At 41.9% G+C, this 17,869-nt stretch overlaps 2 protein-coding genes across 2 annotated transcripts; one reads left to right on the top strand and one right to left on the bottom strand.

Annotated features, from left to right (window-relative positions):
- Window positions 1-390: 390 nt before the first annotated feature.
- psme3 (proteasome activator subunit 3) lies at window positions 391-4,552 on the bottom strand. Its single transcript, XM_030077392.1, has 10 exons — window positions 4,377-4,552; window positions 3,829-3,861; window positions 3,660-3,722; window positions 3,436-3,540; window positions 3,269-3,317; window positions 2,735-2,853; window positions 2,214-2,350; window positions 1,912-1,966; window positions 1,036-1,122; window positions 391-853 (listed from the first exon to the last, which is right to left on the bottom strand). The coding sequence occupies exons 1-10, from the start codon at window positions 4,416-4,418 to the stop codon at window positions 773-775; spliced, it is 771 nt and encodes a 256-aa protein (XP_029933252.1). The 5' UTR covers window positions 4,419-4,552; the 3' UTR covers window positions 391-772.
- A 50-nt stretch (window positions 4,553-4,602) lies between these two features.
- nbr1a (NBR1 autophagy cargo receptor a) lies at window positions 4,603-17,762 on the top strand. The gene is made up of 22 exons (XM_030077390.1): window positions 4,603-4,820; window positions 5,190-5,252; window positions 5,418-5,436; window positions 5,603-5,625; window positions 6,071-6,253; window positions 6,625-6,702; window positions 6,841-7,064; window positions 7,443-7,562; window positions 7,897-8,196; window positions 8,557-8,716; window positions 9,100-9,339; window positions 10,522-10,647; window positions 10,931-11,006; window positions 11,256-11,366; window positions 11,705-11,884; window positions 12,002-12,178; window positions 12,402-12,562; window positions 12,763-13,169; window positions 13,361-13,446; window positions 14,595-14,682; window positions 14,960-15,059; window positions 15,819-17,762. Exons 1-22 carry the CDS (start codon window positions 4,719-4,721, stop codon window positions 16,005-16,007), a joined length of 3,213 nt encoding a protein of 1,070 aa, XP_029933250.1. The 5' UTR covers window positions 4,603-4,718; the 3' UTR covers window positions 16,008-17,762.
- Window positions 17,763-17,869: the final 107 nt, after the last annotated feature.

Genomic DNA, 17,869 nt, shown 5'->3' with positions numbered 1-17,869 from the left:
TTCATGTCCAAAAAATGCAAAGTCTCTTATTACAAAGGTTTTTATTCATTAGGATAAATCCTTCAGAACATCAGAGATGCTTTGGTGAATTATGAACTTTCTTTGATACCCTTTAAGACTGTGGACCCTAAAACCAGCCTAATATTCGGCATAAAAATTGGACGCTCATTTATTACTACTATAAAATGTATAAGTGTATAAGGTTACTAAAAAGAGCTTTCTTGATGATTGGCCCATGAAAGACCTTCCTAATGAGGCAACCGGGGCCTCAAGGCTAAATAAACAAACCAAAAACAGCACATTCACTGCAGCAGCAGGCATCTTCACACAAAACAAGTTGCCCTGAATTTCACACAGACAGAGCTAGAAATGAAACCATTTCACAAAAGATCCAAGGACAAAACGTTTTTAATTAAATTTAAAAAATACATAGCGCTTTTTTTGTCTAGGACCTATCTCTCCATTGACTGAGAGATTAATAATAATGTCTTCAAAAGGGTTTAAAACAAGGACAATATTTTACAATTAAAACAAAAGAACCAAAAAAGAAAAAAAAAAAAAAAAAAAAAGGAAAAGATGATGATGATGTGCCCGGTTTCTATCTACTGAGGCTATGGTTTTGTACTGGGTTGTATCGATTGTATCTGAGTGGGTGAATGTCTAGCGCTACTCCTGTAGACCAGGGCCAGGCTAGCTCGACAGCATGGCAGCATGGGAGAGTCGGACAGGGACGAAGGATGGGGGGGTGGAGGTCGTGACGGTTGGACGAGCATCAGTACAATGCGTCGGTATTACTGCTTCGAGGCCTCTTGATCTTCTCAATGTTCTTCAGGATCATGTCGTGTAAAGTTACCTGCACGGGAAACACACATGTTCGAAATGGGAACTTGGAAGTATGATCGTGCACAAGTGTGAAACTGCCTCATTAAACTGACAGCAGTATGTATGGGTGGTGTCAAAATAGTGTTTGAAAAACTGACTACACATGATAGGAATTTATTTGACTAGATAACAGAAATGAAGACCATGACATACGTATTGATTTCTGAGCTCAGAAACTATGATCTTCAGACTGATGTATTCTTTTTCATCAATCTCCGTTACTGTGCGGCGATAGTCCTCCTATTTTAAAAAAAAAGAAGAAAAATAGAGTTACCATTCTGTCTTGCATTCCATTTTCCATTTCTCATCATTGAAAGTTAACAGTCAGCCAGTGTTTCACAGTTTACACAGTTGATGTAAAAAGTCTAGTTTTTAGGAGATTTTTCAGGAATTTTGTTCTTGAGACATGGCACTTCAGCTCATTAAATTTGACTTTCCTTCAGATGACAATAACCAATAAAATTAAAGATCAAATAACATTAAAATAAATAGATTTCCCGTACTTAGCAAATCTGTTTTTTGAAAATTAAAGGTGGTAAAAGCAAGTCTTAACAAAATGACATCTCTCAGGATAACTGTCACAGAATGTCAGAATGTCAGTTGCTCCTTTTCACCACTAGAGGGCGATGCATTGGGTGAAATAAATAGAAGTGGCATATTTGGCATCAAAAGTGGCCAACTACACAGTGCTAAATACCACAACAACTTAAAACATGTGTTTCAGTTTGGAGTTACTGTTTTAATCCTCATGTTTGTCCATGCAGCCTGACAGAAATAAAATAATAAAATAATAAAGTGCATCATCCTGGCTTCCATTCTTCCAACTACAGTAAGTAAAACTCACTTTGTGCATGATTTGGTGTACAATTAGTTAAAGCTTGGCTTTTTATATTAAATTGTTTTTGTTGGTAATCACTATATCCAAATTAAAAAGAAAAAAAAAAAACATTTGTGGATTTTTCATTTCAGAAATCAAGGCAATCATAAATAGCATAAAAGTCTATAATGGTTAATTTAGCATTTACTTACCACATGAGGGTATTTTGCTATTTTAGACACCAGCTTCGCCCTTGTGATGTAGTATCTACAAGAAAAGAGTACAGGAAAATATTTGGCTCTGACTGGTAATTCTGTCTTACTAGACGCTTTGGCCAGCAGCTACCCTATGTTAGAGCAGCGTATATTCTGTATAATCTCAAACTGATTCAGAAGCTAGGACATTACTTTGACTAGAGATATTCTCAACCTACATGCAAATGTAGCCAGCTGACAACAAACAGCTTCATGCACTGATCCATGTTGTGCACACAGTGGTTAAGGTGACTACAAACCTTGATATCTGATCGAGGTAAGATGCTGCTTCCCCCTCGACTGTTCTGAGTTCAGCTACTGTCTCCTCCTGGATTGACACGCCGAAGTTGTTGCCGTCCTCTATCCTGGGGATGAGCAGCTGAACCCACATTTTGACCTGGAGAGGAAGACCGATACTGTTAATAGAAACAATACCAGACATGTGATGTGATGCCACTGGTGCAAAATGGATACGCTCAAATTGCTGTCTTCTTTCCAGCTCATTCAAACAATATGCAAACATGTTATTTTACATGCAGAGGGAGTGCATGCATGTGGGAGCTCAGTGCCCTGCTCAACAGCAACTACACAGCTGCTGCAGCGTCCCTGCTGCCAAAAACTACTGCATGAGAGTGAAGCTGTTAATTTAAATTGTTCTCCTCATACAGCCAAATGTTTTGTTTCTTACCACATTTTAAAATCAATCATCCCTCATTAACCCTAAACAGATTTCAAACCCTTCTCTTTGAGCGGCATGTGGGACCACCGAGACGTTACTCACTGTGTTACATTTCTCTATGAGCGTCCTGATCTCTGGTTTGACCTTCTCAATAAGATCAACAAGCTTAGCGTTGCTCTTCATCATCCCACCGGGCATGACGAAGACCTTGGTGCCTGTCACTGGGTTCAAGGAGAAACACAACAAGAGGGGTTAAAACGATTAGATTCCGACCATAAGAAGGCCAGAATTATTAACATAAAATTGAAGTGGTTCATTTTATAACATCCCTCTCAACAAACCAGTAAAAACATCCTTTGTGTGTTGGCCTTACAATATAAATGAAATCAGTGGTACCCAAATTTGATCGACTACTCTTGGACTCGAATAGCAAACCTCAAATGATTGCTCAAATGAGCGTTTTGTGCATGTGAATCGCTGGAAATGTCCACAAGAAGCAAAAAACAATAATTTCAACATCATGTCCCATATTCTATGGTACTGAAGCAAAGTGCCTGTGCTATCCTGTACAACAAGCTGGTGAGATTCACTGTGGATCTTAAATTTATTTTACTTTGTGGTGAATATCATACTCACCCTTGTCATCTGCACTTCCATCTTCGAGCTTTCTCTTTTTGGCATTTTGCTGTTAACCAAAGAAAACATGTTTAGGGGACATTGCGCACCATCGCTGCGCTCCCGACAGTTCTCATGTCATGTATTGCTTTTGGAAAATTAAATTCCATTGGCAACTGGAGCCTCACCGCTTCAAGTCCGTCATGCAGGTTTGAGAGCAAAATAGGGTCTGGTACCGTCAGGTTTATCTCCGAGTGGATCTCCTTCAGTTCACTGATATTGATGATAGGATCCTGAAACAAAAAATAATGACACTTGTTACTCTTTTTTTTTTTTTTTGTCTTACTGGACACATTTTGACTTTGCCAAAATGCCACAGCTTTCCTATGTGGTGTTAAGAAAGGACATGTACCTTAAGAAAGTGATCAAGCTCCAATAACTTCTTTGGAAAAAAATTTGCAACTAGGTCCTCTGCCTGGAAGAGAAGCACCATTTTGGTTACATACTGCTTTAAAATCCTTTGCATAGCTCTGACAGTTAACCATATTCATAATGTATGTAAATATGAAAATGACACTCACTTCTGCAGTGATCCGTTCCCTGAAAGCATCAACCTAAAAAAACACAAAGAAAACAGCAGACCCGTTTTAATACAGCAAGGATATACGCGCTCACCTTCTGGTTTTATGTGCTTTCCAGCTGAACTATGATGATTTATATGTGCATTTGCTGGCATGTTATGTGACCTATCACCTCTGGCTAAAGGGAGGTTGCTGGTTCATCTACAAATGTGGAAGCAAACCTGGTCAGGTTGGCTAACTTCACCAGGCCTTGTCTTTGCGCGCTTTGTGTCTGAGCAAACCGGCCAGGTGTTTATCCCTTCGGCTCGACACGGTTTCATTCATTCCCTGTGAGGATTAACTTGTGTGGCACGGCACCCTTCAGACGGATTGACAGGTTTGTTGCGCCAGGCGGGAAACAAGCCGGCGTTAGCCACCGTTAGCTGGCGTTAGCCCGGCCTTATCTGAGCCGTCACATCATGGTAGCAAATGTGGCTAACCGCCTAGCAAGCGAGCAGCAACAACATGTCGTATAAGCGCCAACGAGCCGCTCAGCACCCGACTCTTACCTTGGTTTTGATTTCATTATCCACCTTGAGCAGTGAAGACATCTTATGTGATCAAATAGGCGGAGAGCGATTGTCCCAACAGCATTAAAATTCACTTCTAAACGTGTGGCTTTTCCCACTCCTGTCAGCCACACTTGTGAGCTTAAAGATGACGAAATCCACGTGCGACCAACGACCCGCTAAGTGCGCCTGCGCCCAGTGGGGAAAAAAAACACACGCGTCATCGTATTTTTCTAGACGCAGCTGACGATGTAAACAAGAAAAGGCAGTCGAGGGCAAGAGAGATCAAATTGTCCATTGTCACCGCAAATGGTAGCCATTACCTTGCCATAAAAGGCGGACATGGGGCTCCCTGTGACTATTAAAGTAAATTTCCGGGGGAATGTGAAAAGATTCCTGGCTCAAGATTTGGATAAATTGGAGTGGGAATCGGTGGAAGCCTGGGTGAGTGGCTAATGTTAACGTTAGCGGAGCCACTTGGCTAAACGCTGGCGCAGTTTGGTTAAAAAAAAAAAAAAAAAACCGAGGCCCAGCGCCGGCCTAGCCGTATAAACAACGAAACATTCACTTAAATCGATAAAAGTGGGTCTCATGTCTCCTTTGCTACCCGCCTATGTCGCCACACTTGCTGTAAATACGAAGGGAAAGAAAAATCGCCGCAGTTTTCTGTGTTGCATTTGTAGGCATCGCTACACAACAGTTAGCTAGCTACAGAAGTGTTTTGTCTTCGCCAGCACCTGTTAGCAAAAGTTATGCCTTCATATCATAATGTTTATGTTTCTGATCTACAGTTTTTTTGACACTACATTGCAGATTAAAGCATCATTCGGGATCAATCACTTCCAAGTGAAATACTTTGATGAGGACAACGAGGAGGTAAGGACTTGAAATTGGTACATGTTTGCACGATGCTGTCATTCCTTTTGAAGGCTCGTAAATGTGTTTTTATTTGGCCTTGTGTGTTTGTATTGTCAAGAATCACCGACTAACTCCAGGATAAAAACGAGATGAGTGATGTTAAGTTGTTTTTTTCTGTTTCAGATTTGCATAAACACTCAAGGTAAGCAAAAAACTCATTAGATTTGTATTTCTGTGCTGTATGATAAAAGCAATCTGTAAGCAAAAGTCAACAATAATGAGACTAACCTGCAACACAGTAGGTTATTTTGATCCTTTGTTCATTATTCAAATAACAACTGACTGTTTACTTTTTTTTTTAATTTCAGAGGAATATGAAGAAGCCATCAAGGTACTGAAGCACTGCTGTCTTTTCCTCTTTTAGTAGAGTAGTAAAAAATAACACTTTACTGCCCAGTTAGGCTGAATTTAATAGTATTCATTATGATTCATCATGGTGACATTGAGACGCAGACAATGCAAAATATAGCACCAAACTTGTGAAAATTGTCTTAGTTGTCAAATTATGTTTGCTCAAGTCGAGTAGGATTGACATTTTAGGTGCAAAACAAAATGTAACAGGATCTCAAATATAATGCAAATAAGACACACTGTTGACATTCTGTGTTGACAGCCTATATAAATAATGTCAGTGTCCACAAATAACTTGGGAGAAGATTTAACCACAAATACCAAGTTTTTTGAGTATGTAACATGCCGTTTCTGTAATTTGCGTGCAATCTAGCTTTGTGTTGATGTTCCTTGGTGCATGTGCCATACGTATTTCTAACACCCAGAGTGCAGAAAAGCAGGGGAACCAGTTGCATATGAATGTTTACAAGATGAAGGGCCAGGCCTGTGGCGGCCCGCTGAAGACAGAGGTGAAGGAGCTGAAGGGCGACCTGCGACCCGCTCCTCCGTACCCCTCCAGAGTCAAGACGGTGGACAAAGGCACACAGGTCACCCCCGAGAGAGAAGCTGTAAGGGACAAACGGATGATGCCTTTTTTTATTTCACTGATACAGATGTACCATATTTTTGTGTAGCAGGAATAAGCTGCAGAAAATCTCAGTCCTGGAGGCATTTTTCTAGCACGTTTCCAATATCAGTTTATGTTCATGTATGTAGTTGCCCTAATTTATTTTGTTTTTGGTGAATAATAAGCCCAAATAACAAATGTCATGAGTTGTACATTTGTTTTTCACTTTTGAGAAAATACAAGTGAAATTAGACTCACCTCAGATATTTCAAATATTTGATTCAGTGTTCCACATGTTGCTGTAATAATCTCTTTTTGTTCTTTTTTTTTTTTTTTTTTTACCTTTTTATTTATGTATTTATTTTTATACAGGTCACTGTAAAGGACAACAAGGGGAACAAACCAGAAGATGAGCCCCCTCCTGTTTGGTTCAGATCGTACATGGAGAAGGTGAGGTTGTACTAAGAAATATAAATTTTGTTTTTTGAACATCTTTGTGAATAAAAAGTCAGTGTGTTGTTATTGGGCAATGTAGGTCCTTTTTTGTAAATCACATCTTCCGTCATGAATCAAACTCCTCTTTTTCAGTTCAAAGATGAGGTGGTGAAAGAGGTCGTGGAAAGGATGTGCAATGACTTTTCCGGCCAGTGTTGCACCCATAAATCCTCTGATGGCCCCCCTGAGGCCCCTGGGGCTGGTGGTGGTGCCATGGGACCCAGACCTGGCCCCTCCACCTCTAATGGGTCCCTTGGCTACACCCCGAACTGCAGCAGCTGCAACAAACTCACCTCTGAAGGGGCCTACAAATGCAGGTAGGCCTCCACCCCAACATCCAAATACTGTTGAGAAATAAGATATTAGGTTTTTAATAAAAGAAAGTGACTTGTGCAGTGTTATACTTTCAGCAAAGGAAAGATGCTCCATAAAGTTCACAAACTCTATCTGAAAATTAAGAAAGAACAAGCAGCTACTGCATAATTGTACCTGAGTCAGAAGTGACAGCAGAATTGTTAAAGTCACATTCATTGATCTTTTAGACCTTTTGCCCTTTGTGAATTCATTGTCAGTTTTTACTCTCCCCTTTATTCTTACGTATTCTATTAGGGGGTTTTGAGTATTCATATAGATGTGCTTCAACATTTCTATCATAACTTGTCAACTGTCGATTGTTTTTTTGTCTCCTGTGCCAGTGTGTGCCCATCCTGCATCCTGTGTGAGATGTGCAGGCACAGCCATGATCCCAGCCACAACCTCGTGAGAACCAAGACACCTCTCTCCATCCCCGAGCATGGAATGTCTGGAGAATTAAGGTAAACGCACCAGATTAAGAACAGAAACAGTCATTTTTTCTGTGATTTAAGGAAATAATCTCACATTTTTATTGCTTATATTGTTGAACTGGATTTTCTAGCAGTGCTAGCCAAGCATTGCAGAGGACCAGGAGCCATCGGTGCTAACCTTGGCTAATTTGGAGTAATGCAGGAAAACATGAATTAAGTTTGAAACAAAACACTGCAAAGTGCAGGATCAAAAACTAACAGTATTTAAGCAGTTGAGTAACTATGTTTGTTGATGTGTTCTATTCTTGGCAAATAAAGTTTTAATAGTCACCAAACGGGTCTTCCTGATTGCATTGCAAACCAGGTTCCCAAGGCGAGGAGACAGGACAGTGCGCAAGGCTGAGCGACAGCGCCTCAAAGCTGAAAGGAGGCAGCTGAGAGCCGAAGTTAAGGAAATCAAGAAAAAACTGAGACTAGAGAAGAGGGGGCTGCAATGGAGCGGGCCCTCTACCTCAGGCAGAGCCAACCTGACAAACATGGCCTCTGCCTCCACCCAGGTCCCAGCCCTGCCCCCCGCTGCTGCCTCAGAAACAGCCTCAGGTCCAGCCCCAGCCCAAGGTCCCATCCCTGCCCCGGTCCCTGACCCCCAGGCCTCCAGTCCAGAGTAAGCGCCACCTCGGAAGGGCGTCCGACAGTGCTGGGTGCCTCTAGCTCAGCATGGATGCAAAAAAGTCTTTTTTTTTCCAAGAAAAAAAAAAAATCAAAATATGCCATCTTTGTTATCTAGTCTGTATGAGTGTATCGCTGGCTGCTCTGGTGGTGGAAAATGCTGGAACTACCTCACAATGTGAAAACTGCTGCTGCTGCTTCATAGATTTTCTAAGAAAAATGCTTTTGAGCTGCAAAAAAAAAAAAAAAAAAAAAAATCTGGGGTCCTGCTTTTTTGATTCGTAGAGAACAAAAGAGATGGGTCTTATAAGAAACCAGGGCTATTTTCAACAATGCTCTGTACACTTGAAACTAGGGGTCCCGGGGTCTCGCACACCTCCTTGGTGCCCACTATGGCTGCCTTGTTTCTGGATGAAAATCTGCCCGACGGCACCCGTCTGGAGCCTGGTACCAAGTTCATCAAATACTGGAAGATGAGGAACTCGGGCACTATCAGCTGGACCTCAGAGACTAAGGTACCCCCATGCACCCCGAGAGGAAAGACTCCACTCTCTCTGCCCCTTCGCTCCACTTCCACTCTGAGTCACTACTCAGCTCATTAGCTACTTCCTACCTATCCCAAATGCATCGACTAACACCAGCTAAGATTTCTTACCCAGCCTAATACATCTAATGCCTTTTCCGTCTGAGCGGCTCATTGTTTGCATTGAGTGGAATCAGTATTCTGGTTTCAGTATTGGTGTCTGTGTCACTGTTTGTATGTGTGTGCGTCCCTCCCTTGGGCATGTGTATTTTCTTCTGTGTGACTTTGGCTGCATGTGCGTGTCTGTGTCCCCTGCACATGTGTATTCCTATTGTGTGTGTGTGTGCGGATGCGTGTGCGTGTGTGTACCCCCAGCTGAAGTTCATGTGGGGCAACCTCGGCCTGGCGTCGGAAGAGAAGAGGGAGGTGCCGGTCCCCCTGCTGCAGCCTGGGCAAGTGGGCGTGGTCAGTGTGGCGTTTGTGGCCCCGGTGATGGAGGGGACGTACACCTCCCACTGGCGGCTGGCACACTGCGGGGTTCAGTTCGGCCCGCGTGTCTGGTGCAGCATTGTGGTCGACCCCGGCAACACATTTGGTCATCAGAGCAAAAGACTGGCAAGTCTAACTAATCACACCCTTTGTAGTTTTCTAGCAAGAAAATTTACTGCTCACATGTTTACACACTCATTTCAACTGCTATTTTCCACAATGCTTCAGTATTCCATTTAACTGTCGCTTCATGTTAAGGCCTTGTCATTTTTACCAAAGCCGGGACAAGCTCAAATTTCCATTTTGTGATGGTTAAAGTTATAGCACAAAATGTTTATGTATAAATAAATGTTTGGTGCACTCAATCTAATGCCAAAAAAGTAATAATTAAGCCTATCGCTCACCAATAAAACTTTATGCATTTTGTACAATTGTGAATACTGGAAAGCTGGTGTTTATGGCAACATTCTTGTACTGGTGTACATCTGATTTGTAGCATTGTTTTTGCTAGATTTTCTACTGGAATAGTACAATTAAAATTATGGCATGGATGGCTAATTACCTTATCTGACAGTTTCATATCTCTGTCAGTCCATTATCTCTGAGTTCTTTCCTCTGTTTTTCTCCAAAGAAAAAAAAAAACAAAAAAAAAAAAACAGAAGAAAGACAATCGCAGCCTCTAGTGTATTATTCTGTTAACATTTAATACTGCCACAAGAGGGAGACAAATCGCACAGAACTGTGAAATTTTGTATTGCAGGACTAAGTGTTATTGTAGGGGTATCATAATATCAGCTTGAGTATTGAGATGCCCTTTCATGGTTGGTCTTTAATTTTGTGGTAATATTCATCATCTTTAAATATAAATATAATGAATATTGTCATCTTTATTAATGTATGAATATGTGATAGGGTTTTCAAGATACAACAAAATATATTCTCCTGAATAAAATCCTATTAGGGACATGAACCTGCATCCAGAATTTGGTGTGCATGTAAATGAACTCTGTTTAGTTTGTAAGGTCTCTCACGTCTTTGTTGTAACACTGAAGAAACACTCAAAATATTTCAGTTCATGTCAAGGGTGCTTGAGTAGCTGGCCTAGTGCTTTAACACCCACAGAGGTGGAAACACACATGCACAGTCAAGTACCCTGAGTGTAGGTTACAACATTTCAAATGTAAAAATACCACTTTTCTAGAGTCTGAAATGTTTTTATCTAATCAAAATACATTCTCACATAACTGTCCTTGAATGTCGTTGAACAGGATGATAGTACTAACCATGCCGATCCTCTATGTGCTTCAGAAGGAGGAGGTGAGGCCAGTGGAAAAAGAGAAGGAGGACAGGTGCAGGGACAGTGGCACTGGCATGTCTGTTGACCTCATCCACAACGACTACTACTTCCCCTCAGTAGACCTGCTCACTGCACAGGTACACACTCAGGACGCCCCGACACTCGGCCACATTCAGACAAAAAAAAAAACAACAAAACACTGAACTAGCTTCCATAACTTATTGTTTTATGTATATTAGTACAGTACAGTATAGTACTGTCTTACCTGCCACATGAAGCATAATGAGTAGCATAAATATATGACAACACAACATGCACGAGACTGTAAATTAGGTATAAATAATAAATGTTTATTAGTGTAAAGTAGTAGGGTAGGGTAGATGAGCATCACTACATGCCAAATCTGCTCTGTTTTTCTAGGATCTGCTGTCATTTGAGTTGCTGGATATAAACATTGTGCAAGAGTTGGAGAAGGTTCCCAACAACACTCCAGTTGGTAAGCAACACATAATGACTTTTAATCAATAAATCAGTTAATTGAATTTGCCATGTGCTCCAACAGAATACTATGAAGTCTCAGATATGATCTTTGAATTTTTCTTGGCCTTTGTAGGAAAAAAAAACAGACACAGTTCTTTCTTCTTGTCCTTATCCTGACCATGTCGTGGTTTGAGTGCTAGTTCTAATATTAACATTGACCACAGATCCTGTGTTGTGTTTGTTTTTTTCCCCCCGTCATTACTAGATTTGACACCCTGCATGTCCCCCCTGCCCCATGATGCACCAGTGTTGGAGAAGGCTGGCACTTCACAGATAAAGCAAGACACAGAGCTCAAAGGGGTCAGAAAGCTTTTTGGTAAGAGGAAGTTAATTGTTTAATGCAGAAGTTACATTAGACAGGTTGCAGGTGTGTGTGTGTGTGTGTGTGTGCAATTTAATCTATGTGAAGTACGAAGGTGCTGGAAAGGGAATACAACTTACCTGGAACAAATAAATAAGTTTTGTGCTTTACTTCACAGTGTATTTGATATTATCGGTCAGCTCAGGGAAAAATGTGTCTTTGGTCTCCTGTCAGATGAAGAAACAATTTTAAATGTTATTTTCTCTTTGTAGTCTCACTGGAAGCCTTTTTATAGAAATGTTGAGCCAAATCATTTACACTTCAGCCCATGATGTTTATTGTATTTTGGTCAGGAGTGAAACCGAGACACCAGAAGGAGCCGCTGGAGCCTGCAACACATGAGGAGGAGAGGGAAGAGGAGATCAGTGGAGCCCAGTTCCTGTGTGAGACCGTCATCCGCTCCCTCACCTTGGAGGAGGCGCCCGACCACAAGCCCCTGCGCAGGGCCCTGCTCAGCAGCCACAAGCCACAAGGTGAGGAGCCATCCTGAAATAAAATCTGTTAAGAAAAACTGTATATTACTAGTTCTTTGTCAAAGGTTTGCCATACAATGATGTGTTGAGCTCCGTCTTTTGTCGTCTGTCTTCTAGTATTTTCCACTGTTTCCCGGGGATCTGGCTTTTGCTTTGAGAGAACAGAGGAGGTTGAGAAGACAGGGAGATTTCAAGGCGCAAACGTGGAGCTCAGTGCAATGAGAAATGAGCGTTTTGGTCCACCTGCCTATCCAGGCCTCAGCCAGATCACCCAGCAGGAGGAGACAAGCCCAGGTTAGAGAAGAGCCTTCACCATTTCTGCCATTTTGAAAACACAAGTCTTTTTCCCTCTTGTCCATTAGTTTCACATTTTACTCTGGTGTCCTTTCCTCCATGGTAGCACACTGGTGAACTGTAAATGATCATAATGAGCAAAACAGTAGATACCCTTCGACAGACACATTTACTGTCACAATCAGACCAAATAAGTTGTTTTTGTTGTTATTTTTTCCATTAGAAATTCTTCTGGTGGTTCCAGGGAATGAAAACCCGCATATCAGCCCTCACAACGTAAACGAGGAGGAGGAGGTGGTAGTTTTAGCTGAGACTGAAGAGATAAACAATGCTAAAGATGAGAAAGAAGACGGTGAAACCAGAGGAGAAGAAGACTGGGATGAGGTGAGTGCAAGGTTTTCTAACTTTTATTGTAGACAGTTATGTGATACTCATTCAGATACTTAATAAGATTGTCATTGCTCAGTAGGTGGACCCAGATTTGACAAAACAAAACCAGACAAAACTCAAATTCTTTATAAAGAGCCTACTCAGTCCACGCACTCCCATCAGAAAAGGCACCAAATTTTCCTCCTGTGTCTCAGGTGAGCAGCCAGGCCTCCTCAGTCTCCTCCTGCGATGATTACATCATCGTCCTCCCAGACTGCTTCGACACCAGCCGGCCACTGGGGGAGTCCATGTACAGCTCTACCATGTCGCAACCTGGCACCAATCTAACCCAAGCCGGTCAGAAAGTACAAGACAAGGAGGAGTCGCACTCCGAGCTGGGCACAGCAGCTCCAGCGAGAGAGAGTTGGGCAGAGGAGGCCGCTGTCGAAGTGGTTTCCTCGGTGACCACCTGGCCTCCTCCTGTCCATCCCACCCACAGCAGCGTGAACCAAATGCTGTGTACCTCCCAAACCCTGGATGCTGTCATCCTCACCCCTGAAGTGGTGCCAGCACGCCCGCCCCTTGACCCCCTGGTGCCTCCACCTGCCCTCTACTCACCCAGGTCAGACTGGATCAGCTGCTGAATCAAGTGATCCTGATGTGGTTCAGAAACAAGAACCTATTATTAAATTACTATTCATTACAAACTCTTACAAGACCTGAGCAGATATTTGTGATTGTCTATTTTTAATCATTTGATTTACCTGCCTGCTACAGTCTTGTGTGATGTAATTGTTGGTTGTCATGTTTCAGGTCTGAGGCACTGTACCTGGCTGAGGACCCCAGTCCTCCTACCTGTGAACCATATGAACCACACCAACCAGGGGTCCACCTTAATAGTGAGTTTCACCATCTGAATCAGTACTTCCAAAATACTTTTGCTTATGGTCTGTGTCTGAACACACCCACTCTCACATTTGTAGAAGACTGAGACTGCTAGCATGTATGAACGAGTAACAGGATGTCAAGTGCACACAGCTACGCTCATTTGCATAGTAACAAGAGTCAGGTAGTGACAACCGATCACTACCTGTTGTCAGCAGGACAGGAGAACTAGCAGTGAGTATTTGGTCAGAATGTAATCAAAATTTCAGGATTGTTGAATGCAACATCTAAAACGCTGGAGTGACACTATTTTTGTAAAGGTAAAATGTCTGACAAACTATTGTTGTAAAGGATTATGGTGCAACTTGTATTTTCCAGATGCAAGAGAACTTGTTTGCTGTTACAGACCCCAGCTAAAATCACATCATCATTTTAATGGCTTTTTCAGTGAAAATGAAAATGCAAAACTTCTCATTCCTTCTAAAATTGTGAATCATGTCACAATTGCAATACATGTAAGATGAATCGCAATATGATATTATTATCATATTGTTAAGCCCTATAGTGTGAACTTGACTGGATTAAGGACAAAAATGTGGCGTGACAAACAGATTTAGCTCTAATGTGAACATGGCTTCAGTGACAGTGTGGCACACAGGGTGATACACACATCACATGCGGCGCAAAGCGACAGTGACGGTAGACGGCAGATTACAGATACAACTCTACACAGTCAACAGTCAGTGTCAGTCCGAAGCCGCACGGCAGCCACCAGCCACAGCGGGATCAAGTGATGTTGTTGAGGAAGTGGACACACACGGTGCCCACATCTTTGCCAGTGGTTTTGGGTGTTTACTCAGCGTCCATAGAAAAAGTCTCCTGCAGGGTCTCCGGCTCTACAACTGGATGGTTAACTGTTATGTCACTATTGGAGTCTCTTTGTTGACTGACCTGAGTTAACTGTTTTATATTTTAAACGTTTGTTGGCACTGTACAGGCCAAAGAGGAAACACATTTTGGTGCCTTGCAGGAAGACAGGAAATGTGCTAGCATTCAGGCTCCACAGGATTTGTTGATTCAGCAGAAAACACCATTCTTCCTCTAATACTGTTTGTGTTTGCATGTATGTGCTGTTATTTAATTTTTTTTTTCTTTTCTGCAGTATCATCTGGTCTGTCCAGATCAGCGGGCTCAGCATCCAGTGCCTTTGAGACATACAACCCCAGACCCAGCAATTCTCTGCAGCCAAGGTGCAATAGCACATATAGTAGAGTGTGAGATATGACGTGCAATTTGCATTTGCCTACATTTAAGTTTGCATTGATTGCATTTATGTGTAACAAGTTAAGTGAGCAGCTTTCATCACAGGACCAGGCTTTAACTTGTGACAACACCAAAAGCAATTCTGTGCGCTTCTTGGCACGCAGGTCTGGTTTAGTGGTATTTCTTCATGTCTTGTGAAAATAAGGCTAACCGGAACACAGTGTTCCTTGTGTCAGGGTGACCACATCCCTCTCTTTGTTGTAGGGGCCAAGGAGGCATCACAGAGGGAATCGTCAAGGGGGCTCTCTCTGTGGCGGCGTCTGCTTATAAGGCTCTCTTCACTGGACCCAACTGTTCAGTTCAGGTACCCACACTGGAACCCTTACACCTACAGTTTGTGCACTTAGCTGGCACTTAATAGGGATTTCATGATTAAGAAATTCCTCAGTTGAGATTCTGCCTATCAATACAATGATGTGACTTTTTGTCCTTTTTGGCACTTTTGCTGTTGATAGATAACGTTAGTAATAATCAAAGCAAATCTTATAGCTCATAATCAAATGCAACAGAGTCATACAGACATTTTTGAGCATTTAAAATCTAAATCAGATTTTAATTTGCTGGCCTGGTTTGAATAATGAGACAGCAGGTTAAATGGTACATTAAGCCCTGATGGCCTGGAACATGGAAGTGTAACCAAATTGTATTGGAAATGTAAAAAAAAAAAAAAAAAAAATCTAATTTCTCTGGCAGTAATGTGTAGCATGCACATCTGCAAAAGCCGCGATAATGCTATGGAAATGTTATAGAAATATACTATAGGCAGCAGTCTCTCTGTCTGTGACCACACATTTCTTTATCGCTGTAATCATAAAGCTACAGCTACAGCTTGGCGGAAATTTTGACCTTTGTTATAGCGTCCACATCAGGCCAATCAGTGTAATGTTTTTAAACACCAGAATATTGCCTCCAAAATGTGTCAGAATCAGGCCAGGGGTGTCCTAGGATGTTAACCTTAGATGTCCTCATCTCTTCTTCTCTTAACCTTCTGCTCATCTTGTCATTCATCACTCGTCATCCATGCCGATCAATCTCCCCGCTGTTTTTCCCCCTCCCTTTCCAGCGAGGTGTCGTCCCAGCCAGCAGACAGGACCCTTCCATGATGGCGGTGCTGCTGGAGATGGGCTTCAGAGACCAGCGGCTCAACCAGCGGCTGCTGAGGAAGCACGGCTACAGCCTGCTGCACACCGTCAACGAGCTGGTACAGATGGCCGAGGACAGCCAGAACGAGGCCGCCGACACCCACCACTGAGGGGGGGAAGGCTGTGGGAACGCCACATTAAGGCTACACGTGTGAGCTGGTAACTGGAAGGCAGTGATGTGACTTGTGTAACCTTTCATTGTCATAAACATGATGTAAAGAGAGGAGAGTATTTAGGTCCAAACCCTCAACTCTTTCCCTTTGTAGACAGTGTCCTTTTTTTTTTTTTTTTTTTTAAATAAACTTTCAGTAAGGAGCACCTATTTATCATTCATGCAACTGACTGATTTTAAAATAGGTAGATAGTTTTAGTTGGACCAAGTGTAATGAGGCTTCTTCAATGTGGGACAATGTCACTTTAAGTAACAAAACTAAAAAAAAAAAAAAAAAAAAAAAAAGTACGAGGAGCAATATTTTTCCAGGACACTGTTGATCATATGGAAAGGAGAGAGTGCTCGTGTGTTAACTCCTCCTCCTGTCCTCACCTTGAGCCTCAACCAACGTACAGGGGTTTGATGAAATCGCCCAAACACACACTTGTATATTTGAATAGTCATATCAAGCTGGTAGTTTAACCTTCACCATGCCTTCTCTACCTGGTCCATATAGCTTTATGTGTTGGTCAAAAGGAGCAGGGTTTGTGGTTTTGAGTGGCTAACAGTGTGTGTTTCCCTCCTCATCTTAGTCTTTGTATGGATTATACGGCTTCTCATCCCAGCTCTGAAATATAAAGTTATCATCGTCTTTTGACTTGCAGGGCTCAGCTAGTTTCTCTTCTCAAATAGAACAGAGGAGATTAACATTGTTGAATGTCATCGAAAAGAAAGAAAAGAAAAGAAAAAAACGTTTTGAGAAGCCAAGTCTATTTTAAGGTGATGCTACTGGGGCTCTTGTGGATTTTTTTGGTGGGGTGTCAAAGGTCAGTGTGTGCAGTAGGAGCGACAAACATAAATTTCAGACTTCTTTGATTCTTTCTTGATTTATTGTAGTGAATCTGCCTAAACAATGCAATCTTTTTCTGTATCAGAGTACTGTTATTTTAGACGTTGACATGTGGAATGTATACAAACCTGTCCGAACGGATCACTGTTTAGACACAGATGTTTTCTACTGCTTTTTAGGAGACGCCTGCATGACAGGTAGAGGCTTAGACCTGAGTCGTGTTTGTTTGTGTGGTCGTAGCAGAGTCACAGTGGGAAAACAAAACAAAAAAAAAAATGTCTGCTTCGCATCGTCATTCACTCCCTGCCTGCATCTTCAGACAGTGCGTTCTCATTCCTCCACCTACCAATACTTAGAAACAGTCACGTTCTGCTATTTTACAGCACTAATCTAAACCAAGACCTCTCTATCAACACATTCCTGAAACTCTTTATTGAACCAAGTATACTTTATGGTGGTGTTTTTCTGAATGATGATGATCAGTAATTTATTTACTGATGGACATACATTTGGTGATTTCACATTATTTGTGGTGCGAGTGTATAGACTTTAATGAGTGTTGTACACCTGTTATTTTGGATTCCGTGTGTGTGTGTGTGTGTGTGTGTGTGTGTGTGTGTGTGTGTGTGTGTGTGTGTGTGAGAGGTTTCTTTGTTTGTTTTGCCTTTTAAAAGAAGTGAGATTGGGGTTTTTGGATCCGCATCTTACGTTGATGATCATTAGTTATCCATGTTTTGAAGGATCATGCTCTAGAGAAAAATGCTGAATATATCTACTGTGCTTATTGAAAAATCGATCTACCATCGAGTGTATACATTCAATACCCTGCTACTGTCAATCTGCCAATAAACTATTTGCACAGCACTTCTGTCTCTGTCTGCTTATACCTCTCCTCCATTGGAAACTTGACCTGTTGATTCAGCATACTTTATTGCATAGACCCTATATACTCTGTAACAGTTTAACTCTAT

The sequence above is a fragment of the Myripristis murdjan genome, chromosome 19, assembly GCF_902150065.1.
Source record: "Myripristis murdjan chromosome 19, fMyrMur1.1, whole genome shotgun sequence".
NCBI classification, from domain to species: Eukaryota; Metazoa; Chordata; class Actinopteri; order Holocentriformes; family Holocentridae; genus Myripristis; species Myripristis murdjan.
This window is presented reverse-complemented; position numbering and strand designations above follow the sequence as displayed.

Excerpts from the sequence above, each read along its gene's own strand:
- psme3 (XM_030077392.1), bottom strand. The coding sequence starts at position 4,418 with ATGTCTTCACTGCTCAAGGTGGATAATGAAATCAAAACCAAG. Across the intron at positions 2,351-2,734 it reads TCATAGAGAAATGTAACACA|GTCAAAATGTGGGTTCAGCT; the intron begins GTGAGTAACGTC and ends CTTCCTCTCCAG. Across the intron at positions 854-1,035 it reads CTGAGCTCAGAAATCAATAC|GTAACTTTACACGACATGAT; the intron begins GTATGTCATGGT and ends TTTCCCGTGCAG.
- nbr1a (XM_030077390.1), top strand. The coding sequence starts at position 4,719 with ATGGGGCTCCCTGTGACTATTAAAGTAAATTTCCGGGGGAATGTGAAA. Across the intron at positions 13,170-13,360 it reads CCTGCCCTCTACTCACCCAG|GTCTGAGGCACTGTACCTGG; the intron begins GTCAGACTGGAT and ends GTCATGTTTCAG. Across the intron at positions 15,060-15,818 it reads GACCCAACTGTTCAGTTCAG|CGAGGTGTCGTCCCAGCCAG; the intron begins GTACCCACACTG and ends CTCCCTTTCCAG.